At 46.3% G+C, this 27792-nt stretch overlaps 1 protein-coding gene across 1 annotated transcript in view; it reads left to right on the top strand.

Annotated features, from left to right (window-relative positions):
- ADAMTS17 (ADAM metallopeptidase with thrombospondin type 1 motif 17) overlaps positions 1–27792 on the top strand; it is a 345685-nt gene that overhangs the window by 146364 nt on the left and 171529 nt on the right. Inside the window, exon 9 of the mRNA XM_032593574.1 lies at positions 27565–27705. Within this exon, the coding sequence (XP_032449465.1) occupies positions 27565–27705 (141 nt within the window). The remainder of the gene's footprint in view (positions 1–27564; positions 27706–27792) is intronic.

The raw sequence follows: 27792 nt of genomic DNA, 5'->3' as shown, positions 1-27792 counted from the left end.
TGGAAATGCTGGCATTCATGTCTTGCCCCCTCCCAGTCAGATTTTCTTTGGGTTTTGGTGGCAGAAGCAGATGCCTGAGTGACTGTGTTTGTCCTAAAGACGGCTTCTTCCCATCCTTGCCACCAGTGACACATGTGTGAAGACTCCATCCCTCCAGCTGCCCTGTTTGTGGAATTATACAGGTGGCAGGTATTAAAGGCATCATTGTCTCTCTTCACATTTTCCATTGACTACTCAGTCCTAGAAGACCTCTAGAAGACCAGTACTATGTGGAATGCTGCAATCCAAAGGTTTAGAGTGAGCCCTAAAGCCCAGGTCTCTTCTTGCTGCAACATGTGTTGAGTCATGAGAAGCTGGTCTGCCCCTGGGGCTTGAGTCTGGAGATCACCTGGCATCAGTCTTCAGTACTTACTGTTCTCTGGTCCTTGTGCATACAGTAACTCCTGCAAAGTGATCACAAAATTCACTTCTTCATGAAAGATGGCTCATTATGATGGTTGGTTACCCAAGTGGAAAGCAAGTTAAAGAGCCCCCCTCATATCCCCGACACACACAAAAGCAATCCTAATTCCAAACTTGTGAATTTGCAGTGGGTTATAAAGCCCCCCCCCCCCCCCCCCCCCGCTTTTGAAAACCAGGGGCACTTTGTGTTTTGAAGAGCCACACCCTGCAGGATACTGCCTTTTGTAACTTAATTGCCTCTATTGCTGGACATACTTAAGACCTGACTGCCTAGTGCCTCCCACCTGGTTTTCATACATCCTGAGATTGTACATACACCTTGTTCTGTGAGGAGCTAAAGACCCAGATGATGGAGGAGGTGATAAGAGATCAACCAGCTGCTTCACATGATTTGGGCTCTCTTGGCCCAGACCGATAGAACTTGTTTGCAGATGAGAGTGCCAGCCCACTTTGATAATTGTGCAGAAGCAATGAAGGAGAAGCAAGGTGTGCCAAAGACTTAAATAGGCAAATGGCATCTTGTAAGAGGGAAATGAGACAAGTGGTATACATTTTAGACTTAGGTAATTTGTAGGAAAGATTCCCAAATGGCTCGTCAGACATAATTTGTGAGCATTCAGAATTAGAAGAGGCAATCCTAGAAGTCAGGCAAGAATCTGTGGATAACCAGCCACACCCAAAACAGATTCTGCAGAGGCAGGGAATGTAAATTTCACCAAAGTTTCTGCAAAACTCTTAACATTCCAAATGAGAAGTAGGGGGAACTGTAGGTTGGATACTCCTACAAATGAACTTGTAACTGCCGGACAGCCTTACTCAAGGCATGGTTAGTAGAGAGGTGTGTGTCTGGGAGAGAAGCTTCCTTCTGCCGTGGCGCTCCTTGATTTAACATTTTGGTCATGACCTGCTTGCAGAGAGGGATAGCATGCTCATCAGTCATTGAGATGGCACAAAGATGGGAGGGAGAACAGTGTATAAAAATTCAGAGTACACAAAGTCCATGACCACCTTGGAAAAGTGGCCAATGCAGCAATGCATGATGGAGTTTCATTTGCACCCATTTCTCTACTACTGTGATTATTTATATTTTATAGAGAGGAAAATGAGGCCTAGGGACCTTCCAATGGTAAGTGGCAGAATCCAGCTTCAAGCCCTTTTTCGGTGTTCAAGTCTGTGCACTAACCATATGCCTTACAGCTTTCCAGATGGTATTTAATTTGATTTAAGCCCCAGATGAACCAGACATAATGCACAGGATGGTAGAAACATGGCCTAATGGCAGCATGTTTGAAAAGCTTCTAGTCACTGCCAACAAACACGTCTGTCTTTGCTTCCACTGACAGACATTACTAATTGATCCCAGGACCCTTTTCCACTGAGTCCCAGCTCATAATACTTCCTAATTCTGTAGGCAGCCACTGCCCATAGATTAAGCTTGACACAAGAGATGAAGCAGATCTCCTGTATGTAAGGGGGCATGGTTAGCTACATGCTTACAAAACCAGGGCATTCTTAGACCATATTAACATGAACCTCATCTCCAGGAATGAAGGAGGCAGTTGGAACTCTGCTCCGCCCTTCAGAAGTTAAGTAGGAGACTTGCATTCAGTATTAGGGGATCTGTTTTAAGAAGGACATCAGGAGCCAGGACCATGCCCATATGCAAGGGAGGGGGATGATGAAGGAAACAGCTGGAAGAAAGGAGCATATATGTGAACAAGAGGTATGCAGAGGGACAGAAGCACTGAGGGGGCCACATGAGAGGCTGCCAGGACACAAGAGAGCTCTGCATGGCCCCCGGGGCAGAGCCCAGCCAGTGTGCTCAAAACACAGGGAAAGCGGTTTCAGCACAATGGAAGGAAGAAAGTTCTTAAAATTCGAGCTGTCTAGAAACTCGTGAGGCAGTGCTGGTTTCCTCCTGCTGGTATTTGCAGAGCTGGCCCTCCAGCCTGAGGGTTGAAGGAGCGGTTCTTGGAATATGAGAATGGCTGAACTGATCTCTGATCTCACATCAGACTCTCATGGTTGATTCTGTGACCCTCGGATGGCATAGGAGACGAAAGGAACCAGGATCGGGGTGGTGCACAGACCCCAGGGCCAAGCTTATAGCACATATACACCTCTGTGAAATAGGAGCAAATCTCACGGGTTTAGTAAACAAGCTTGTTTTCATTGTTTTTACATGTATTCATTAGTCGGATCCTCCCTATCATCCCACGGGTTCAGTACTGTCATTCTCCCCATTTTATAGGTAAGGAAACTGAAGCACAGAGAGGTTAAGCAACTCACCACAGCTCTGTGGTCCAGCTTCTAGGTGGTGGAATCCAAATTTGAACAGGGAGGCCAGAACTTGGAGCCCACGCTGCTAGCCCTGGGTACCCGGCCTCTGGCATGGGGCCTTCGCACCCTCAGCGCTACCACAGGCACTGGTTTCACGTGAGGACATTTTCATAATATTAGGGTGCTTTTGGAAGTAAGATAGTTGGTAATAGGCAATTTTTTGTGAAGTGCAAAATATCAAGTGCAGAGAGGTTAGCAGGTGATGATAAAAGTCTCCTCAGAGCTTCTGCCCAGATTTGCAATCCAAGCCTGCAGCTTTAATTTAGGCTTTCAGGGCGTAAATCCTGGAGGCAGCTTTGTCCCACGTGAAGCAAGTTACCAACCTCCGTGTGTGCCCTCCCCACCCAGTCTCCCCATCTGTATAATGGGCATACTGATTTTTTTTTTCCTTCCTCACAGCATGGTCAGGAGGATTAAAAGAGACAGTAGGGACTTCTGATACTGGAATGAGATGGTCCAGAGTCACTTTTCCATACTCCTATCCTTTATTTATTATTTTTTAAAGTTTATTTATTATTTTTTGAGAGGCAGAGACAGAGCATGAGCAGGGGAGGGGTAGAGAAAGAGGGAGACAGAATCTGAAGCAGGCTCCAGGCTCTGAGCTGTCAGCATAGAGCCCAATGCGTGGCCCGAACTCAAGAACCATGAGATCATGACCTGAGCCGAAGTTGGATGCTCAACCAGTTGAGCCACCCAGGCGCCCTGATACTCCTGTCCTTTAAATACAACCAAATACCTTGGAAATGAGTCCATAGACAAGCACTTAAAAGGCTATGAAAGCCGAATCTTAGCGCTTGAGGAACGTGCACAGAGTGAATTCTGGGGTTTTCTTTTTGCTTCCCACACACAAACCCTGGACTGAATACCTGGAGCCACACAAAACCCAAGAACAGCCTGCTCTCTCTAGCCAGTGGGCTGGGAAAGGCAAAGCCCAAGAGAGAGCTCGTGGGGAGCCCTCACACACGCTCCATAAACAGAGTGCAGTGTGCCCACTCGTAGCTGCAGCAACAACCCCTAATGTCACCCCAGCTCCTGCCTCCCAGCCAGGACATGGGTGGGCAGCTGGATCTGCCGGCGGCTGCAACAACAGCGAAGGCCTTTGTCACCCTGCCCCCTGCCCCCACCAGTGGCATAAGGAGACCCAGGCCCAGCAGGTCCTCCTTCCCACACCCCTCTCCCCCAGAAGGTGCCTGGTGACCCCAGGTGACATTTGACAAGTTCCCTCCACCTCTGTGGTTATCACCACCAGGGACTGAACGGGAGCCCCAGCAGCACCAGGAAATCAGGGCAGACCAGAAGAAGGGTCCTGAACACTGTAGTGTCTTTGGAACCGAAGCTCACAAAAGGAGGCCAGGGTGACTGCCTGCTAAAATAGAAGACTTAAATAGGATAAGACTTACCTAACATCAGAGCCAAAATATCCAGGACCCAGTTGATGAAAATCAGCCATCCTACCAGGACCGGAGAGTCCACAACTTGAACGAGAGGTCCATCAGCAGACACCAGTGATACATGTTGGATTATCTGACAACAATTTTATTTTGTTTAATGTTTGTTTATTTTGAGAGAGAGGGAGGGGGAGAGAGAAAGGGAGACGGGATCTGAAGCAGGCTCCACACTAACAGCACAGAGCCCGACGTGGGGCTCAAACTCACGAACCGTGAGATCATGACCTGAGCTGAAGTAGGACGCTTAACCGACTGAGCCACCCAGGTGCCCCTCTCAGAACAATTTTAAAGAATAAAAATGTTCCAACAATTAATTATAAGTTAATATAAAAGGACTGAACACACCATCAAGCAATAGGATCTGATGCTTATAGAACATCTATCCAACAACAGCCAAATACACATCCTTTTCCATGGATGCCCATGGAACATCCACCAAGATAGATGGCAACAGCACCAAATACTGGCCAGGATGGAGAAACCAGGTGGGATGTAAAATGCTAGGGCCACTCTGGAACAGAGTTTGGCAGTTCTTTTTAAAACTAAAATTTACTGGGGTGCCTGGGTGGCTCAGGTGGTTAAGTGTCTGACTCTTGATTTTGCCTTGGATCATGTTCTCGTGGTTCATGGGTTTGAGCCCCATATCAGGCTCTGCACTGTCAGCACGGAGACTGCTTGGGATTACCTGTCTCCCTCTCTTTTTGCCTCTTCCCTGCTTGCGCTCTCTCTCTCTCTCTCTCTCTCTCTCTCTCTCTCTCTCTCTCTGTCAAAAATATATGAATAAACATTAAAAACCCTAAAATTTACTATACAACCCGGTGATTGCACTCTGGGGCATCTATCCCAGAGAAATAAAAATTTATCTTTGGGGCTCCTGTGTGGTTCAGTTGGTTGAGGGTCTGACTCTTGATTTCGGGTCACGTCATGATCCCAGGGTTGTGGGATCAAGCCCCCTGCATCAAGCTCCGTGCTGAGTGTGCAGCCTGCTTGAGATTCTCTCCTTCTCTTCCCATCTGCCCCTCTCCCCCTCTCATGCTCTCTTTCTAAAATAAAATAAATCAATAAATAAAAATAAAAAACTTACTTTTACCTAGAAACTTACACATGAATGTCTATATTAGCTTTTCATCGTAGTAGCCCCAAATTTGAAACTACCCAGATGTCTTTCCATGGGTGCATGACGACACGACTGGTAGAGCCTCCGTGTTGCAGAATACTACTCGGCAGTAAAAAATGAATGGATTATGGATACACACAACCATTTGGATGAACACCTAAGAAATTATACCGAGTAAAGAAAATCCAGTCTTGAAGGGATGAATACCACATGATCCTATTTACATAACATTTGTGAAATAACATAATTACAGAGATGGGGAACAGACAGGTGGTTGTTTGGGTTTAAAGGGATGGGGGAAAGGGTGAGTATGGCCGAAAAAGGGTAGTCTTGTGGTAGTGCTCTGATTTCTCGGTTGAGGCGGTAGTTACAGGAAGCTGTGTGACAGAATTACACAGAACCACCTCCATGCACAGAAAGTGTGTATATAACTGGTGAGATCTGGAGAAGCACTATGGATTGTCCCAACGTCAACTTCATGGTTTTGACGTTGCACTGCAGTTATTACACAAGATGTTGCCATAGTGGGAGGCGCAGAACCTCCCTATATTTCACTTTTTGCTGTCTGTGCACCTTTAATTCTGAATTTTAAATTTCAGAATGAGAGAGAATGTCTTAAAGATATTTTTAAAACGCAGATATCCAGGCCACACCTCATGCCAATTAAATCAGGATTCCCACAGGGAGGATTTTTCTGAACTTCCTTAGGTGGTTCCAACAAACAGCCAAGTTTGAGGGCTGTTCTCATTAATGTTGAGCACTTGCCATTATTGTCTTCTTCCTCTCAGTCATCGTGGTGGCTGCAGGAATAGAGCACTTGTGCTGTGCCGCACACTGTTCGAAGCTCCCCGCATCCATTGGTCACATCGGTTCGCTGTCAGTAATAACCACTCTTCTGCATGTAATGCCCCCAATTTCGAATCTGAGAGACCACCAAGGAGCCGATACCAAAGCAAACACACGAGGGTTTATTTACAAGCTCGAGCTTGGGCCCAAGTATACCCGACACAGCGGAGCAGGGACTTGGACCCCTAGGTTAAAAGGTGTAGCAGTTTTATGGGGGCCAGTGGCCAATGAGATTGTAACACACACAGAAAGTTGCACATTCATGTCAGTCCACACGCAGGTGGCCAATTGAATTACAATTTACCCTATAGTAACTGTTTGAACTAGCCTATCACTCTGGTCAGAATTGGTGCGCAAGTTTGGCGGACAAAAGGCGGGGTTTACATTCTTTGGCGGTTAGGGGTTCCGCATTCCTATATGAGCCGGTTTCCAGTAAGGGTGTGCTCAGCAGCTTGACTAGGGTGGGGGAGTGTCTTAAGCAATAAGTAGGTCATGTGGGGGTTATACATGAGATGGTGAGTGTAGCACAAAATGGAGTTAGTCTTGCTCTGCTTGTCCAGGGGTAGGGGATTTTTGTAAAATACCTTGGGTCCCGCATGCATTCCCTGCCATCATTCTATGGCCTTCCCCATGTGGGCAGGTGACTGTCTCGTGAGCCCGGAAGCATAGAAGATGTGGAGCTCCCTCATTCTTACACAGTGACGTTGCTTTTGAAAAAGAGCCTCTGCTGTCACGGGTTCTGGTGTGGTGCTGTCCCTTTGACTTTTCCCTGTGATGACAGAGAAAAGGCACTTGGACATTGTTGCTGAGTGTGTTCCCTGCTTCTGAAGAGCTCTCTCTGTTTCCAGAGAAGGTCGGGAGGAGTTGGCTTTGGAAAGCCTTCACTCATTATGGTCTTTGGGGTTTCTCACATCTCTTCCTTCTACCCGGAGATGGTCCTTTATGGTTTAGACACATCTATGTTGCTGTTGTGGTGCCTTCTGGAACCATAATGGAGCAGGGAAGGTGGGGAGCAAGAAGGTAGGCCCTAGGCCCCCAGGACTTGACCAGCTGAAGATACAGCTTGTAGACAATTCTTCTGGACACTTAGGGTGACTCAGAAAGAAAGATGTGGAGGCAGAGGAAATCCATACCTGTGTGGGTCATTCTGACTTTGGCCTCATGGCCCAGGCACAGGGCCTTTACCTTGTTTTTGGAGGATATTACAGCCTTGTTCCAGGGAATTCTTACAACAAACAGCAGGTCAGTCTATCACTGTTTCCACCACCTTGGGCACTCTCTGTCTCTGTTTCTCTCTCCCTCTCTCTCTCTCTCTGCCCTGCACCTCCAGCTGTCTTCCTTCCAGTGCCCCAAAAAGAAAAGCCATGGCCACAAAACAGTATTTGCAGGGGCGCCTGGGTGTCTCAGTTAGTTAAGCATCTGACTCTCAATTTCAGCTTTTAGGTCATAATCTCTCAGTTCGTAGGTTTGAGCCCCATGTCGGGCTCTGCACTGACGGTGCAGAGGCTGCTTGAAATCTTCGCTCTCCTTCTCTTTCTGCCCCTCCCCTGCTCATGTTCATCCTCTCTCTCTCTCAAAATAAATAAAGAAACTTAAAAAAGTATTTCTGTGCCTGTGACACTGACAAGCCTGAGTCTGTGTTGAAGCTGGAGGGTGAAGGGACAGAAAGCATACGAAATCTTGCAAAGCAGAAAGCAGGGCCACCGCATTGACTCCTGGGGGGCCACTCACATCGGCAGCAGTGTGGCCCCTGCAGCTGGACTCGGTGCTGACGCGATACGAGGAAGACTGAGCATGAGCTGGTGACTTCATGAGAGTGAGAATGAAGTGACAAAAGGTGACCTGCGAGGAGAGGTGACCCCTAAGGTCTGGTGTTTCCATCCTGCCCTGGCACACCTTCCCTCACCACCCCCTGCACATCAGCTGCTGCTCTGCCTCAGCCTCCTTTGCTGCACGAAGGATCAGTGCATTGGTTCCTTTGCCTAAAGAATTGGGATTCTCTTGAAAACCTCAAAATGCAGGGGGCGGGGTAGGGGAACCTATGGTATTTGCAGTGGATGAGCCCTCTGATGCCTTCAAGTAGGTGAAGCCTCCCTGACATCCTACCTGGAGGATACGGCTTGGGCGGTGGAAGTGGCCAAAGATGCGGACGGATGGCTGGCCCTTGACAGCTCCTATTTCAGACCAGTCAGCCTCCGCCCCATTGGGGTTGCCAGATTTGACGCTGATCTGTTAGGTTTACAGAAGGGTTGAAAGCAGACATTTCAATAAAAGCCAGTATCAAAATCGTTTTTTGAAAAGGAGCAGGGATGGCAGGACACTTGGTACCCTTGCTCTTTCTGTGTCCCTGCCTCACTCCAAAAGCGTGACAGAGTCCCAGCTAGAGCCGGGTCGCGTGTGGCTGGGTGAACAGGCAGCCTCTGCCCTGGCCTCAGCCGTGGAGACCCTGCAACAAGGAGGTTACTCTTCTCTGCTGCTTTCTGCCTGGGGCTGCACATTCTGGAAGATATGGGACCTGCCAGAACCACCCTTTATTGACACCTAGGGGCTTTTTGTCTGGAACACCTTTCCTTTTACATCTCAGATGGGATTCTGTGGGGAGGGCCTCTTTTCCTGTTTTAATAACCCATTATCAACTACAAAGTTGCCGCTAGTAAAAATATCAATTATCGCTTATGCAATACTCCTGGCATTGCTTGAAACCGCATTCCATCCTCTTAACATGATAGCTGCTCTGAGCCAAAACTCAGAGAGGGTTTGAGGACAAGCTGTGTACACAGTCGTTAAGGCGGCCAAAAGAATATATTTTTATCCTGTAAATTGAATGCCAGTTAAGCAGTAGTGATTACTGTAAGAAGCTATAATTTATACTAGGAGAAGCGAAGATTTCTCTTTTAAGATAAAAAGTATTGCTTAAGAGCCTCAAAAAAAAAAAAAAAAAAAAGAAAAGAAAAAGAAAGGGAAAAAGAAATGGCAGTAACAAAGCCCCCAAGGTCTCAACTGTGTTGAAATTTCTCAGACAAACCCTTGGTGTTAGAGAAACAATGAGTCTATATATACAGGACCCAGAATACTTCACGGAAAGTCACACAGACTAACATTTAATAATTTAGCAATTGGGGGAGTCCCATTCCCGAAATTGGTCTGTTCCTTAGAATCTTCACCATCAGGGTCGAATTTACAGATGATACGTTTGGGCCTTGTAGTGTGTGTGTGTCCAGAATCTACCAACAGTAATGCGCTCCCTCGGTCTTGCCTCCAATCTGGGAATCCAGGCAGAAATAAAGTACAGTTAGGATTTTGACTTTGACTAACCAAGAAGGGTTTGTCCCTAAACCTTTTGTTGCTTGGCCAAAAGTTTGATGAGAAGTCCTGCTCTTTCTTACCAATGTGGGCTTCTCCCTGGAATGTGTGGGCAAGAGGAGGGAAGAGCAAAGGAGGGCAAGAGTGTGATCTCAAATATTTGCACTCCGTCACAGCATGAAGAGTGAGGGTTCTGGTCCGTGCTCACTAAGAAGGCAGGCGTGGGGTCTGTGCATGGAAGCTGCGTGGAGGCCCATCTCCGCTCAGCATAGGAAGAAGCTGTTGTGTGGTCCCCTGCCACCATCTTAATGGACAGCCTGTTTCTGGAGGCAACGTTCTTAGTTCTGGAGGTACACCGGTCTCACTTGGGAGCCTCTCAAAAATACAGGTGCTGGCCACAGGCTCAGGAATCCTGATTCACTTGGTCTGAGATGGGCCCCAGGTATTGGTGTGTTCAAAGTTTCTTAGGTGATTGTCACCCAAGGCCAATGTGGGACACTTGGTAAAACCATCAATAGTGGCTCTCAGCTGTGCATCCCTGGGGAATTTAATAGAAATGCAAATCATTATCCCCCTCCCTGTCACCCCATCCCCAGTCCCCTTAGACCTATTGAATCAGAAACTCTGGGGTGGGGCCCAGCCCTCTGAGTTTTCACAGGCCCTGATAGGGGATTCTAGTGTGCACTGAAGTCTGAGAGTTGATGAGGTTTTTGGGGTGATAGTGGGTTCATGGGGTCCGGAGCCGATGACCAAGAAAGAATTCTTCAAGACGTCTTTGCTGCAGAAAGGTGATTTATTGAAGCACGGGGACAGGACCCATGGGCAGGAAGAGCTGCCCTGGGACATGAGGAGAGACTGGTTATATACTGTGGGGTTCTTAGGGGAAGTCCAGGGGAAGTTTCCAGTGAGATTTCCATATGCTGAAGAAGACTCAGAGGATACTGGAGGCCTAAGGTTGTTTTTCCCTCTAGCAAAGCATTAAGACAGGAGGGAGTTCCTGGGGAAATGTTTTACTCTGCCAGCCTCAAGTATTTGTTAGTGGGTTATAAGGAAGTTTAGTTCTATCTGCCATTTTCTTCTCCTTTGTTTCCCACATTACTATGGAGGGGTGATGGAGACATAGGTCCTGCAGGACTATGATCTCTATTAGTTAGCCCTTTGTTTTCCCCCTTTCCTTTGTTCTTGGGCAGCCTGGAGTGCCTGAGAAGGAATATCACACATATTGCACCTGGTGGGGGGGGCAGGTTGCAGCCTGTCAGCTTGCCTTATGCTCCTTCATCAAGAGCCACTTGGTCAACACTGTGGCAGCGGTCCTAATGGACTTGACCATCACTGGGGAGCATTTAAAAATCTGACACTCAGGTCATGCCTCATACCAGTGAAATCAGAACCTCTGCTGGTGGGGTAGTGTTTTCTAGGGATCGCCTGGAGATTCCACTGCATGACTGTGTTTGAGAGCCAGTGCTCTGCAGAAATTGAGCCAGGTCCCTCTTGGTTGCAAGACTATAGAATTGGTCTCTGAAATTCTCTGTCTCTAGTGCTCAATTTCATTAGGTGGGACATAACCTGCTTTACAGCTGGAGAAGAAGGACAGGGAACCCATTGTTGCAGATGGAAGGTGTGGCGGCTTGCTTCTGATTTATTACACTTGCAGGAGGAAGGACCCACAAGAATTCTGTGATGTTTTCAGACTGACCCTGCCACCTAAATATAGCAAAGAGACCCTAGACCCACGAGGGTGAAAGCTTTTAGGGGAAACTCTTAGATACACTCAACTTGGTTTTGTTCAATTTATTCTATCACTTATTTTATTCTATCATTTATTATTCTATCACTTAACTAACACTTATCCGCACCTTCTGTGTGGTGAGCACCGGGCCAGACTGTGGGGAGGCTCTGGGCTGTTTTGAGGAGTAAAGAAGAATGACAAGTTTTGCCTTTAGGGAAGTCTTGAGAGAAGGGCCATGGTGCTTGGCAGTTCAGGCTAGAGGGATCCTTGGGCAGGGTCAAGGGCAGCTACAGAGAGGCAGTTATCTGCCCTCTGGGCCTTACAGAAAGAAGAGGACTTCAGCTGGTAGGAAGTGTGGGAAGGGACATCCACAGAGAGGTGAAGGGCCTGAGCAAAGGCCCTGGGGTCTTTGTGGGAGTGGCCCCTGGGGTCTTATGGGAGTCATACAGTGCTTGCTGTGGGGCTGCAGTTGTTTGGGGCTGCACCCCTCTCAGGCCTGCTGACCCATAGCATACATTTCACAGTTCTGTGAGGAAGGGAGGGGGATACACATGCCTCCCCCCACATTTTCAATCCAACCGCCCCCCCCCCCGCCCCAGGAAAGGTGGAAAAGGCAGAGTCCAAATAATTAGGCCATAAAGCCCCTCCTGATGTGTGGTTTTTAAGGAAAGGAAGGGGTTGATGGTCATTAGGAGCAGGAAGCAGCCTATCCTTAGGGTTTCTGCTGCCTGGAGCATCCTGTGCCCTTTGATGTCCCTCAGGGGTCTTTGAACTTGGAGAAGCTGCAGGTTTTCTCTGGGCAGCAGGTCCCTCCTGCAGGTCAGCTAATCCCCTCCTCTGCACTGCCTTTGAAGGGGTTAGGAAGTGCTGGGGGCTGGTTTCCAGTACCCATTAACACAGCAGCCCCTAGAAGAATTAGTGACTGAGATTGCCACTGGGGTGGGGGGGTGGGGTGGGGAGACTCCGTTTTCATCTCCTACCCCCTTGTCTCTTTTCAATTTCTACCATACACTTATCCAAGCCAGGCCTTCTCCTATCGGCTGAGGAAAACCCTCCCTTGAGAAATCAGGCAGTTGCCACCGTTTGCGAATGGAAAGCTTATTAAATCCAAGCTTCCAAGCAAATCAAAGTTGCTAAGTCTAGGTGGACTTGAAAATACTCTTGTTTAGGTAAGGGATGCCAGTGGTTAAAAAGGAGAAAAATACTGTCCTTCTGTTCCTTGGTGGGGGTGGGGGAGGCCAATACAAAACCAATGAACGTACGGCATTTCTTCTAGGTAAATCTAAAAGATGGTCATTTGAGGCCTGATTATGAGGTTTTCCAACACTACACCAAATTTCATCTTCAAGTCCATAGAGGACCTTTGAAGGATTTCTAATGTGATATCCTCTCAAACTTTAGACACTGTTTCCCATTGCTGTTCACAAGGTGGCTGGGTTGGATTAAGGCAGAACCTGGGAGGTAGACCAGAAATCTGATTTCAGACCAGCTGGCAGGAAACCCTTGGTTCCTGGAAGTGTTTGCTGCTGCTGGCAGAAAGGTACTGGGTGGGCATCTCTCTTTGGGCTCTGGTTTCCACCCTGGCTCAGACAGAGGAGCTTCAGGAAGCCTTAATGCCTCAAATCTTGTGGCTCTTTAGAGCCTAGGTCTCAACCAGAAAAGGAGTCAGTATCCTGAGTGACAGTCTCCTAGTAATATCTTTTTAATGTGCAAAATTTTCAAATATCAAAAAGGAGAGGATGGGTAGAGATCACAAAAACTTCAAGGTTCCCCACCCTGATCTCACGCTCCTTGAGTCATTCTCCAACCTTAACGTGGCCCCCCCCCCCAGCTTTTCATAACCCTGGATATGTCTGTGTCCCTCTCCTGCCCATCTCCTCTGAGCCTCAGGTATTTATGGGAAGGCTGGAGGGTAGGGTGTGTGCTAGCAATGTCTCAGATGCATGCTTCAGGTAAGAGAACTAGGAGGTGTCCAGAAGGAGACCAAGTCTGAATCCTCTCCTGAGTGTCTCAGTCCCCAGAGAACCAGAGGTGTGATTCCTCCAAGCTGAGCCCAGGAAGGCTCTTGGCTGCTGCCCAGCACCTGTTCTCCGCAAGGCCATGTCCACACTCTGTAGGCCCCTCTTCTCCATACTGTCTTACTGGCATTGCCCTGACAGTAGACCTTGAGCCCTCCAGTGCCTCTTGGCTTTCCACTGCTAATCCTAAAAGGGGTTTTCATATCCAGTCCATAGTATTCTGAGGGCTCCCTGCCAGCCCCTCGACCTTCAAGACAAGCCACTCCTGCATGGGTTAGCAGGTCCCATCGTTTGCTCTCCTTTGGGTGTGGAGGCAAATTTCATCCTCAAAGGGCTGGGCCATGCATGCAAGTTCAGAGTATAGACTGCACAGGCTCAAATTGTGCTTGACCATTTATCAGCTATTTGACCCTGGGCAAGCTTCTCATCTTCTCAGTTCCCTCTCCGTTGGCCTCATTTCCCTCCTCTGTGAAGTGGGGACAGTAAGGTATCCTGTGAGTGAGGCAATATATGTAACGGGTACTGGAACAATGAAAACACTGTTTCTTTGCTTTTCTGGGTGCTCTCTCCTTCTTAGGCGGGAGGCCACCATCGTATCGCATCTGCTTTCCCAGTTCCCACTGTTAGCGTCCCATTGAGCATCCATGTTCAGAGAGAGAGCCACCTTTGTCTGCACCTTTGATGCATGTCCCATGGGCACATGGGTGCTTTGAGCCGTGCCTGGTATGTGACAGGCATGGAGTTGGTGTTGGTAGATGAATGAGCACACGATTAGGGTGTCAACTTAGGGCCTCCATATCCTCTGGGCTTGCCTGGCTCAGACCGTAGTGAACGGCAGCCTTCAGCTGACACAGGAGGGTATGAATCTCCACTCTGGTGAGTGTGGTGAGCAAAGCCTGCCCTTGGATCCCACCGTTTTTTACCCTCTTTGCCTCATCCACTACCACAGTGCCCAACACACCTGCCATTACAGTCGCTCCTCTGGATGGATGTGCTGAGGCTGACTGTGTTAAAATGCAAACTGCTTTGGGGAGCAGGGAAGGAAAGGGAAGGTTCCTCTGAATCAGGGACTCAAGGAGGACAGGAGCAGACAGGTAACCCTGGGTGTTGGATACTGGAAGTGGAAAGAGAAGGAACCACATTCTTCTCCCTTCTCTACCTCACTGTGGAGCTGGGCAATGGAGATTTGACCCACTGCAGAGGGACCAGGAGATTTGACCTTGGCTCCCTGAAGTGCTTGCCTCTGTGGCATTGTGCAGAGCCCAGCTCTGTAGGATTGGAAGTGGCCATATATTTCCCTAAAACTGGGATAGTGCTCTCCATTTGCACATCAGTTGTGCCATCCATTGTTAACTGCAAGTTCCTTCTTGACGTCTGGAGGGTAGGATGGATTAGCCCAGAATTTACGTCTTTGGAAGGTTTTAGCTGTCCTTCCATTTTCTGCCCTATTCCAGTCCGGTGTCTGCAGCCCCCTTAAGCTAATTACTCTTTAGACCAAAAAGCAGAAAGCATGTGTTTGTCTTTCTCACCCAACCTCCCAGTTTCCTTTCACAAAGTAAGTGCCGTGATAGGGACAGCACAGTCTTTCCTTGGCAGGACCTTGGGAGCACGTTTATCGAAAGAGAAACACTTTGTGCTGTTCAACTTCTCTGTTATGGTCTTGCTCGCCAAGCTGGGCACGTGGTCTCCTTGTAGATCCACCCGGGAACGAAAGTTTGGGGTTGGTTCCCCCATCATTGCAATGCACCTTTGGCAGACCAGGAAAAGTGAGTGGAGCTGAGACCCACTTACGCTGAATCAGCCTGGGTTCTCAGAACGCTTCCTGATGCTGGCAGGCCAGGTCCTCGGATGCAGAGGGGATCCCGCAGGCCCAGCCAAGAGGGTCCTTGGTTTTATGCAGGATGGAAATCAAATAGGAGTCAGCACAGAGTTCGTTGAAGATTTAGAGAGAGGAGATACAGAGCATCTGGGAGACTCAGAAAGGAATGGAGCACAAGTCTTTTCTTTGGGGCCTGGGTTTTTTTTTTTACTGAGGGTGATAGTCTGGTATAAAGTCCCCCAGGCATCCAGGAACCAGTTAGAACAAAGACAAGGGTCTAGGTGTTATTCCTTGGACCCAGGGCTCTTGGTGTCCTCCAGCTGTTTAGCACCAGTGGTCTGGAATACACACATGGTAGCTTTGTCTGGTCATTCTCACTGGTTCCTCCTTAGATGTTGCCTGTTCTAGAGAAATCATTAACTCCCTGTCCCCTATAAGGAGGACATACACTATTTGTACTATGAGGCATGGGTAAAGTGGAGTGAGGGTTCAAGTCCTAGCAAGAGTAGAAGCAGGAAAAGGGGCAACAGGCAGATTTTTTAGGGAGTCTTTCAGTTTCCCTACCTCATTCCCATGCCCCATGCATGCCTCCATCAAATACAGCTAAGCCAAAGGAGGACCCACCATAGACTTGATGGAGAACAGGAGGCCCAGTGAACCATCATGCAATTTGGGAGGGTGGGGGGAGCACATCACAGGGATGTCAGCCTTATTATGCTGCTGGCCTCTGGAGCTGATGGTGTCTACATGGGCTTCACAGCATTCTGAACTTCAACAGGTCACACCAACCCTTGGCTGGGAGCATCTCTGCATTGTAGGCCCAGAGCAGGCCACAGAAGGGACAACAGCTCCGAGGCCAGGATGGCATTCATTGTGTCTATGATTATTTTTGGAAGAGCTCAGTGCTTTTGTAGTCTTCCTTTGAAGTAAAAATAATGGTTTTTTTTTCCCCAGTAAATGTTCTCCTTTTAAAAAGCTAAGGAGAACCTCACAGAACTTAACATCTTACCATTCACTTTTTCAATCAGCAAAGGCACATTCTTTTATGTCACTCCTTGACTAAATGGATTTGATACTGAGAATGTCCCAGGTTTAGTTGCACAGAAGAGGCATCCCTCTTTCTGTTGGAGATTTTATTTGCTCTCCAGGCACCTTCTTGTCAAAATCGACTTAGGCTGATGTTCTTTCATTTTCTTGGATGCTGTGAAAAGCTCTCAGAGGATATCCAGGCTCTTCCAATACCTCACCCTCCAGCCCAGGGATTTGGAGGACTTTTCACAGGTGGTACCAGCAGCATAACCAGCAGCAGGCAGAAAAAGTAGGCATAAGTTAGGTCGTACAAGAAGTCACTATGAGACGATGTGTGGAAGTTTCCCTTCTCTAAGATGGCTCTTAGCTCCTGATAGCTACGCCTGGCCACTAATTCTTCTCCAGGTGTGTCATCAGCTTGTCTTCTTTCTCCCAGAATCTGTAAGTCTGTAAGTAATTTGTGGACATGGATATACTCTTACACCAGTGTATGATATCCACAGCTCCTAGCACAATGGTGGTATTCAAATTAGTTCAATGGCATTATTGGCTACAGCTGTACGGTCCAACGAGTTGGCACTTAGCCACAGGTGGATCTTGAAATTTATCTTAAATAAAATTTCGTATCATCAGAACTTCCATTCTTTGGTCACATAGCACATTTTAAACACTCAGTAGCCACCTGTGGTCTGTGGCCATGTTGGACAGCACACAGGGAGATTTTTCCTCCATTACAGAAAGTTTCACTGGACAGCATGGGTCAGAACGTATTGATTTATCTGTGATCCCTGCCAGACCGTGAGATTTCTGCGGGCAGGCCTGTGTGTGCCACTCCTTGCTGTGAAACTGGTGCCCCAAAAATGCCTGGTGCAAGATTATGTTCAGTCAGCTCTTATTAAAAGACTGAATAGCAACTCTACCTTAAATTGTATTCAGTTCTACAGATTAAGAATCATGAAATGATTACATCTTGAACTAGAAAACCTTGTTTTTTTTTAATTATTATCATTTTAAATGTTTATTTATTTATTTATAATATAATTTATTGTCAAATTGGCTTACATGTAACACCCAGTGCTCATCCCAACAAGCGCCCTCCTCAATGCCCATCACCCACTTTCCCCTCTCCCCCACCTCCCCATCCACCCTCAGTTTGTTCTCTGTATTCAAGGGCCTCTTATGGTTTGCCTCCCTCCCTCTCTGTTTGTAACTATTTTTCCTCCATCCCTTCCCCCATGGTCTTCTGTTAAGATTCTCAAGATCCACATATGAGTGAAAACATATGATATCTGTCCTTCTCTGACTGACTTATTTCACTTGGCATACATAATACGTTCCAATTGAACTGGAAAACCTTTTAATAGTCATCTGGTTCAAGCTCCTCACTTCCCAGCTGGGAAGACAGTCCTGATATGATTGGAACCTTGTCTTAGGTCCCCAAACTAATTAGGGCAAATCTTTAACACTAGCAATGACCTCTTTCTCCTTGGACCATCACTCTGTCCACCATGTTAAACTCTCTTAGTGTTTACTTTGAAATGGCAGTGAAGAAGTCCTGAAATGATCATTTAGAAGAAAATGTCCTTAAGTTGAGCCAGTTTACCTAGAAGTCCTCTAGAGCAGGTGTATTCAGTGTGCATGTATTAATAGCATTTCCATTTGACTTGGGACCAGTGTAAAGGTGCCCATGTGGTAACTAACAATATTTTACATTGTTTTGGAAGTCTACCAAATTTCATAAGGCAAGAAATGAGGTATACACATTGAAAGGGAAGAGTCAGAGTGGTCGTTATCTGCATGTTGTAAAAGACTCATCTGATAGGAGCGCCTGGGTGGCTCAGTCGGTTGAACGTTCGACTTCAGCTCAGGTCATGATCTCACAGTGCGTGGGTTCAAGCCCCGCATCAGGCTCTGTGCTAACAGCTCGGAGCCTGGAGCCTGCTTCAGATTCTGTGTCTCCCTCTCTCTCTGTCCCTACCCCACTTGCACTCTGTCTCTGTCTCTCTCTCAAAAATAAAAAGCATTAAAAAAAATTTTTTTTTAAAGAATCATCTGACAGACTATTGCAAACAATAAGTGTTCATCATGGTGCAAATCACAAGACCAATATAGAATAATCTATGGCTTTCCTATACATAGGCAGATCAGTTACAGAAGAATGATAAGCAAACCTCATTCCACACATCTGCCAGAGATATGGAATACCCAGGAATGATGCTAATAAGAAATGTAATACCTTTCTTTACAAAATAAAACTTTGCCAGAGGTCACTTAAGAAAGCCTGAAAAGATAAAGAGGTGCCTGTGTCCCAGGATGGCAAGACTCGAAACTTTAGTGATTCTAGTTCTCCCCAAATTAATTAGTTCATTGAGTGCAGTCCCAAACTGAAAGGACTTTTTGTGGAACTCAACAAGCCAAACGCATAATGGGAGTAAAGTTCTTAAAATATCTGAGATAATTCTGGAAACACACACACACAAAGAGGAAAGAAGGAAAATTGGCTTATTAGTCTGTTTACCTTGTCATAGGTAGAGTTTCTGTTTTCTTCTAAATGTTTATTTATTTATTTTGGGAAAGAGAGAGCTCAAGCAGTGTAGGGGCAGAAAGAGAGAGAGAGAGAGAGAGAGAGAGAGAGAATCCTGAGCAGGCTCTACACTGTCAATGCAGAGCCCAGTGTGGGGTTTCATCTCACCAACCGCGAGATCATGACCTGAGCCAAAATCAAGAGTCAGGGGCTTAACTGGCCGAGCCACCCAGGCGCCACACAGATGGAATTTTTTCTTAACACTTACGGCCTTTCCATCCGAATCAGTGCTGTCACTTCTAAGTAGTCACCTTGGGAGGGTACATCCTTATTCTATCAATGTAGCTACCTTTCGTAGCATCTTTGGAATGCCTACCAGGAATCCGCTTCAAATGCCCTTCTCCCCTTTTATAGAATATCTTCCCGGGTCAGAAACCCAACATACCTTTGTAGATATTTTTTTTGTAAAATTTTTGAACATCATTTGATTGAAGCGTACGGAAACATTCGCTCTGGACGCACTCACAGAATGCTTTAAGCAGTAAGGGCCCTATGCACAGAAGGCTATGGGCGTCCCAAGAAGGTGCCTCTCATTTGTTCATGTGTTCATGTTGGGGACCATCCCATCCTGGAGTCATCCTTGTGTTTATGAGGCAGAGGAAGGACACCACAGGTAGCCTGTATTCTGGGTGCTTGGTGAGCTGTCATATGGACCTAGATGTTCACGTGCTGCTTTTGTTCTATAGCCATTTATCGAGCCCTGCCATGTGCCCAGCCCTGCCCTGAGACCTTGTGGAGCAGGGAAGCGTGGCCCATGTCACAGTTCAAGGACTATCTTTGTCATGGGTTGGGGAGGTGAGGGCAGGACCAGAAGCATGGGGGCTGGAGAGCCAGTAGGAGTTATCAGAGCCAGGAAACGGTTTTCACTAAGATGGCAATAGCTTCAGCCCTCCAGGCCTGTGTGCCTCAAGGCTTCACCAGCCCCAGGCTGCTGGATGCACAGAGAAACAAGCAAGAGTGTGACTGGTGTGTGCTTTCAAACCTAGATCTGCCGCTGGGAGATGTAAAGAAACAGGAGGCTGTGCCATGGGCCCCCATCTTCGTGCTCTTCCTACAAAGGGCAATGAGTGGTATAGACCAGTGGTCATCAGTGATTATCCTTCACAGGTGTCCTGGGGGGTGTCTGCAGTCTTGGACGGGATGACTTCCTCCCAAGAGCAGTTGGGCTTCTGGGGCTCCCACAAAGCTGCTCTTCAGGGACCTTACTCCAGTCCCTGCACCACATCTGCCAGGACAGACCTGTTCTATTCAGTTAGCTCACTGCAAAAGAAAAATGGATTTTTTTTTTAAGTTTATTTATTTTATTTTGAAAGACAGAGACAGCACAAGTGGGGTAGGGGCAGAGAGAGGGGGAGGCAGAGAGAGAATCCCAAGCAGACTCCACACTGCCAGCGCAGATCTCGATGTGGAGCTCGAACCCACGAAGCTGTGAGATCATGACCTGAGTGGAAACCAGGAGTCAGACGCTCAACCAACTGAACCACCCAGGCGCCGCAAAAAATGGAATTTAAAGGCATTTGACAGAGTAGCACCTTTTCCGTTCACCATGAGCCCACCTTCCCTTTGGTGTGGCATCTCCCCACCTCCCTCGTTAACTCTGTGGCTCTCTGAGGGCACCGGGTTTGCAGTTTGGGGACTGTAGCCTTCTTCCCTCAAGCGTGTGTGTGTGTGTGTGTTCCCACGTATGCCTCACTTCCAGTCCTTTAGAATACAGACTCCACGAAGGCAGGGGTCTAGCCTCTGCCAGACTTCTATTTGTAGAAGATACCTGATGAATATTTGTTGAATGAAGGAACAAATAAATGAGTGGCATTAAGATTTTGTCCCTGTGTAGTCGTAGATGAGGAATTGGAGGTGCACCGTTGCTGGAATCCTCATCCAGGTCTGTGCGACTCCAAAGCCAGGACCCTCAAATATAGCACTTGCTTCTGCATGATGAGAATGGGGTTTCATATCATCTCTTTCTTTTTTCCTTTTTCTTTTTTCTTTAAGGTATGTTATCATTGAAAACTTCACCTTGTTAGCAGATTCTTTCAGAATTCATTTTATTTCAAAAGCCTTTAACAGGAATTACGAGATGACCACTATCCTGAAACACACACGCTCACAATCAGACTTTCATTTTGACAGTTCTTGAGAGAAACCCAAATCTTGATACCCTTTACTGGGTGTGTATGTTTTTTGGCGTGTCTACGCTTACATCATCTACTAGGGTTGAATTGTAGTCTACTCATAAACTATCTACTTGCAACAGAAATTTTTTTCTACATAGCTTTTTTTTTATTAAGTTTTAAATTTTAATTAAATTAGTTTAATTACTTTAAATTAGTTAACATACACTGTTATGTTAGACTCCGGTGTACAATGTAGTGATTCAGCAATACTGTCCCTTACTCAGCATTCATCATGATCAATGTGCTCTTAATCCCCTTCACCTGTTTCACACATTTCCCCCCACCCCACCTCTCTAGTAACAGTTTGTCCTCTAGGGTTGAGTCTGTTTCTTAGTTTCTCTCTCTCTCTCTCTCTCTCTCTTTCCCTTTGTTCATTTGTTTTCTTTCTTAAATTCCACATATGAGTGAAATCATATGGTATTTGTCTTTCTCTAATTTCACGTAACGTTATACTCCCTAGCTCCATCCATGTTGCCGCAAATGGCAAGTTCTCATTCTTTTTATGGCTGAGTAATATTCTATTCTATATGTATACACCACATCTTCTTTATCCATTCATCTGTTGATGGGCACTCGTACTGCTTCCGTAATTTGATTATTGTCGATAATGCTGCTATGAACATAGAAGTGCATGTGTCCCTTTGAATTAGTATCATCTCTTTGTTTGCATATGTTCATTAAACTATCAGAAAATTGGAAGCCAGCTGCTCTGTGTGCAATGTGTCCAAGCAGAAGGGAGTCTATGGGGGAAGGTGCCAGAAGGGGAGAAGCCTCATCATCGAGAGCCACCGTGCCTGCTGTGGCCTACCTGGCCTGGAAAGATAGTCTCAGAAAAAAGAGTCTGGCCTGGTGTGTGACCTGAAGCACATCAGCCTAGTTTTACAGCCCCAAAGGGGCTCATCAAGAATGAAGGAAGTGGGGCGCCTGAGTGGCTCAGTCGGTTGAGCGTCCGGCTTCAGCTCAGGTCATGATCTAGCAGTCTGTGAGTTCAAGCCCCGCGTCGGGCTCTGTGCTGATAGCTCAGAGCCTGGAGCCTGCTTCAGATTCTGTGTCCCCCTCTCTCTCTGCCCCTCCCCCACTCATGCTCTGTCTCTCTCTGTCTCAGAAATAAATAAACATTAAAACAAAATAATAAAAACAAACAAACAAAAAAGAATGAAGGAAGTGTTTGCTTTATCTGGAGGGTACAAAGATACAAATGGAAATAGAAGTGAAGATACTCAGGCCAAATGATGGCCCAGTGATACTGCAACTGTTTGTACAGAGTGTATTCTTAAACAGGAATAAAAGGTGAAAATAGTTATCAACATTACCTTTAAAAATTGCTTTTCGGAGGTGCGCCTCAGGCACCCGACACCAAGGCCGTCACACCTGATCTTCTGCCCCTGTTGGAACCGGCAGCCATTTCTTCAAGCATCAGATAAAATTTAAACTTCACCTGTCAAGCCTTCATACCTTGTGCCCATGTTGCATGCAAATGTGTGTTGTGAAACACCAGAATCACCCTCAGCGTCGTGCTGCACTCACACAGAGCGGCCCAGAGACCTCCTGAGAGGAGGGCAGATACACAGAGCTGTCCCACTGTGTTAGGGGATGCACGCTCTTGCACACTCACACATACATGCACGCTCTTGCACATGCACATGTACACGCTCAGGGACCAGAGTGAGGGCCAGAATCACTCAGGTTATGCACGCCTTCTCTCTTTTCTTTTTCTCTCTTGACCTCTCTCTCAACACAGTCAATTGCATTTTTGTTCAATGAAAAGTTAGAGCCCGTTTGATGGGAATCTTCTGTATGTATAAACACACAATACACAAGCCCAGGCAGAAGGAGGAGACAGACCTGACTCATATACTTGACATCAAAATCCCTTATACGTAAATTCAGGAACTTGAGTGTTTTCATTACTTTTGTGCTCTGGCGAGTGAAGAGAGACGGTGTATACTGCATGTGTCTTAACCATTGTCAGCTGCTGCGATATAATCCACTACAGCAAAGCACACTTAACACCAACGCTGTGCTGATCATTATTTACCCACTGGTGATCCAAACTTCATGGTGACTTAGGATCATTCTTACTGTGATGATCCTGTGTGTGTAGGAGGCAAAGCTGAGTCTGTAGAGACCCCAGATCTACTCTGCTGGTTGCATTGCTACTGAATCCCTGAAGACTGATAGGCTCATTTCCTTGGACAAAAACAGAAACAAAAACTCCTCTGGCGGGGAGAGGATTTTGATGTTATTGTTGCCTACTTGTTTTGTTCCCTCTGAATCGGGTTATTGATGATCATGACAATTTAAGCTGCATAAATGAGTGCGACCTGTTACCCCTAGTGACTTTTAATACTTGCAAGTGACGTTTCTGAGTAGCTGAAGATTGAGGGCACAGTGTGGTTCTTGTCAAAGAAGTATTGACAGTCGAGAATTTTCCTTCCAGTATAAAGCTGATGTGTTAGTTGTTACTGTTAAGTAATATGAATTAATACAAATCTAACTACTATTTCCTAGAAACTGCCATGAGCCATCCCTATTACTGCAGCATCCGTGAGCACTTACTGAAAATGGACTGTCAGTATGCCCAGAGGGCTAATAGGGTTGGCCTGGGTTGGCCAGCAGCCCCTTCAGTGTGGAGGCTACGTCACGGGAGCCATTTCCCCAGGTTCCCTGTTTGGAGGGGAGGTGGGACCTCATTGTATACCTGTTGTCAAAATCCCAAAGCTTCTGAGAAACAGACTCAGAGCCAGGTAAAACCAACACTTTCAAGATGGCAGATATACCAAACCTAAAACACACAGCTGTCTCCATGGTTTTCAGGATTTGGGGTGAAGCTAGGAGGGGTGAAACATTATAGGGATTCTCTTAGAACTCCCTGCATGGTACATATTGGATTTCCTAAAGCTAATACAGAAGCAATGTGTTACTTGTTTTAAGATAAAATCAACTCAAGGCCATTAAGTTGTGATTGTGTCTAATAAATCTCAGTCACATGTGACATGAGGCATGTCCGTGTCCTTAACCCCACTGTTACTTAGAGTCAGAATTACTGTGTTCGCTTAATGCTACTCCTTCTTGTTAAATATAATGTTGCCAGAAGTAATAGATGCCCTGGGACATAAACCTAAAACAACATACATTTCTCAGTCAAGTAATCCTGAATTTAATCTAAAAATAGCCTAAACAGTAGTTTATGTAAACCTCAAATATCAGGACTCCCAGCCCAATGCTAGTTCATCAAACTGTAAATTTATGAGGCACTTAGTTAGCATTTGAACATTTTAAACTAGATCAAGCATGATCTGTGTTAGAAACAGGCTCCAGAAATCCAAGAATCCCACTCTTGGCTGATCTTGCTGACTGGAACATTCCTTGGGGAAGTCCTTCTCTGGGGCCAGCGTAGTGAAACACCAACATAGCACACTGTGTAGGCATATGGTTATCGACGGCATAGTCAGCTTTTCTGAGCACTGTTTTAAACATAGTTTTGTCTCCTGAGAGACGAGGTCCTCTGGCCAGCAGAGTCTGGCAGTGTGAGCAAAGGAACCTCTTTCATTTTACGACCAACTTGACCACGAGAGAAAACTTAGAAGTGGTCACAGATGAAACATTCCTCCATAGGTGGTGAGGCCATTCTGCCAGGACTTGGATCTCCTCCCGTTGTGGTTTCCCAAACAACATCCTTGTTGTTTGAAAAAACCCATCTGGTGGCCACTCAGGGGATCCCAGCCCAGGATGATGGGAACCAGCTTATAAAAGTGCAAAGCTAGAAGAAAAACTGACTCACAGGTTGGTTCTCTGTAGGACTATATTCCCCAAGGGTGACAGCAGACCAGTTGCACCTGGTCTGTGCGCCGTGCTTACACCTTGTCATTGAAGATAGAATGGAGCCACTGTTTTCCTGAGACATTTTCTTTCTGGAACCTGTACACATTTAGCAGAGTTCACCGAAATCCATCAAAATTTTCAGAAGATCTGTTTATTTCGAAAACCCTATCTCTAGTTTCATTTAAAGATATCAGATAAAACCCTAAGACAAATTTAAGATGCCTTTTAGCATCCTTTGCTAAAGGCACTTGAAAAACCAGCCACTTCCTTCAAAAGTTAATACAAAACAGGGACGCCTGGGTGGCTTGGTCGGTTAAGCATCCGACTTCGGCTCAGGTCATGATCTCACGGTCCATGAGTTTAAGCCCTGCATCAGGCTCTGTGCTGACCGCTCAGAGCTTGGAGCCTGTTTCAGATTCTGTGTCTCCTCTCTCTGCTCCTCCCCTGTTCATGCTCTGTCTCTCTCTGTCTCAAAAATAAATAAACGTTAAAAAAAAAAAAGTTAACACAAAACAAAGAGATGATAGGCAGATAGACAGATGGATAGCTGTAGATACCTATTGGCGTAGATAGATAACAAGCAGGGAAAAAAACTAAAAAGCTGAACAATGGTGCTAAAAAATAGGACTCATTTTATTCAGTGAAGTAACCAATAGAAATGTGTCTAAATCACTCCTATTGGTCAGATTTATCTGACAATTTCTTGGCTCTTCATTTAACTTGAATTGGACAGATACCTGGTTTCTTGGCAAGAGGGCAAGACTGAATCTAGCCAGAGAAGGCTTTCATCATTCTGTTGAGCAAGACGCCATGGTACTAGACTTAGTGCCCTCGTAATGGACATGGATTCTCTGATTTTTGTGGTGCTTTCTCCATTATTAAATAGCTAGTTTATTCAATAAATATTCACAGAGTGCCCACTCTGTGCCAGTCACTGGTTGAGACTCCACCAGGGATAGAAAACTGCCCTGGGGAGTTGGAAGCGCCTTTTGGGAAATGCAGAGGGAGAGAGTGATGTCTAGGAGAGCGGTCTGGACCACGGGAAAACATGGCCACCAACACATGGGTCCATGGCACCACAGATAAGCTTTCTTCTGACAGGGCAGTAGTTGGTCAATTGACCAATTGACACCCCCCCCCCCCACCAAAAAAAGGTTCAAGTGGAGAAACGTAAAGAAATTATACTTAGGTGCCTTAAACATTTGGTTTAAGCTTAAGCCATGAAAATGTTAATTTTTTCACCAATATTGCAGTGGCGGTGAACGCTTTTTCTTAGAGGGTATGTGTCTGCTGATTGCCCTCGCACGTCACCTTCTTCACACAAACCACGAGTTATAATGAAATGAGTTCAAATTCCAGTTTCTTTTTCTTTTTTAGATTGGGTAGAACACAAAAGATCCTTGTGAAGCAGTCTGGACCAGATTTTTGTGATATTTTTTCCTCTCATCTCTTACACTTGTCTTGCCCACATCCAATTTGGCAGTGGGCTATTTTTAGCGAGCTAAGTTAGTTTTCATGAAAACAACTACTCTTGTTCTTGTGTTTCATGTATTAATTGAAATAGCAAGTATTACTGACATAAATAGGGCTTAAGAATAAATTCAGTTAAGTCTTGATAAGCATTCCTTTAACTCACAGGAGCAGATATGTGGGTGATCAGAGACTCCCCTGCCAGTCTGAAGATTCAGGAGCACGAGTGCCAGGTGGTGTGTTTTCCAAGGACTAGGATAGCTTTGGCTAATCCAGCTCCCCATGGTATTGGTGAAGGGAGTGTCTCCATTGGCAAGAGTATGAGAGTGGCTTGGAGGGTGTGCAGAGTAAGAATACAGGCAGGCCTCTGTCGACAGACCCCAGGATTAAGCAGCAAGCAGGGGGCATTGATGGAAGATGGTCAGAGATGTATGATGGAAACTGGAAAATGAGGCTCCAGAGAAGCCTTTAGAACCTCTTTTTGTAATTATCTCTGTTTGTGTTGTCTCCTTGCCCAGGCAGGCAGTGATCTGGAGTCAGGGATGGCATTTTGTGCACCGTTGTGTCTTTGTAGTCCATTAGCTGGCACTTGGGAAACCTCTGATAAATATTTTTGAATGAAAGGAAGTACATGTTTTCTCCATTGGGCTTGTTGGCAAAGGATGGGCGTCCTTCTGCACAGTGAATCTCTGCCCTGGATATCACAGGTCAGCCAAGTCTGGGCCATCTGATCTTGTATGTTCTGTGCCTCAGGTTACCCCAGTGACAGCATGTGAGCAAACTAAGATCCTTGTTCAGCTTCTAGTGTGCGGTCAGCCACATACATCTAGACAGGCATCCTGGTGTCTATTAGGTACAACTGGGCATGGAGGCCACAGGTATGATGTTGGTGGACCCAGGTTTAATGATGTGAAAGACAGAAAAGCCACATTTTCCACTGATTTGAAGGTTTATACCTATGATATTATTATATAAGTCAAAGTCATGGGTGGTTCCCATTAGACCTTCCCATAATGACTTCTCCATAGGGCAACAATACACTTAGATCATTAACATTGGTCTATTTTAGTGTCACAAATAAGCGTAACCATCAGAAGTTTACAGTGTAAGAACGATAATATCACAGCATTAATGTAATTTTTCATTTATTCATTTACTTAGCAAATGCTCCTTGTGTCTGCTCTGTCTTCGTTCATTAAGTAAGGAAGTCATCGCTCAATGTCTCTATAAGCTCGTGGTTGCTGGTCTACTTTGTTGAGAATAGCGTACTGGGTATCAGCCTGTGTCACTCTTTGTGTTTCAGACCTGATTTAAGTTAGCATAGTATGCTGGAACCTGGAACTGCAGATGAAAGCCTATAGCATAAGCGTCCGTCTCTCCTTTTCCTTTCCCTCGGGCAGCTTGGGAATGAACCATGATGATGACCACTCATCCTGCGCTGGCAGATCCCACATCATGTCAGGAGAGTGGGTAAAAGGCCGGAACCCCAGTGACCTCTCTTGGTCATCCTGCAGCCGAGATGACCTGGAAAACTTCCTCAAGTAAGTCCTTGAATCATTCCGTACAAGCACTATAATAGAAAATATTTCTGGGACGCGTGGGTGACTCAGTCGGTTAAGCCTCCGACT

This window comes from Lynx canadensis, chromosome B3 (assembly GCF_007474595.2).
Source record: "Lynx canadensis isolate LIC74 chromosome B3, mLynCan4.pri.v2, whole genome shotgun sequence".
Classification (NCBI taxonomy): domain Eukaryota; kingdom Metazoa; phylum Chordata; class Mammalia; order Carnivora; family Felidae; genus Lynx; species Lynx canadensis.
The sequence above is the reverse complement of the archived record's forward strand: the minus strand, read 5'-3'. Positions and strand labels throughout refer to the sequence as shown.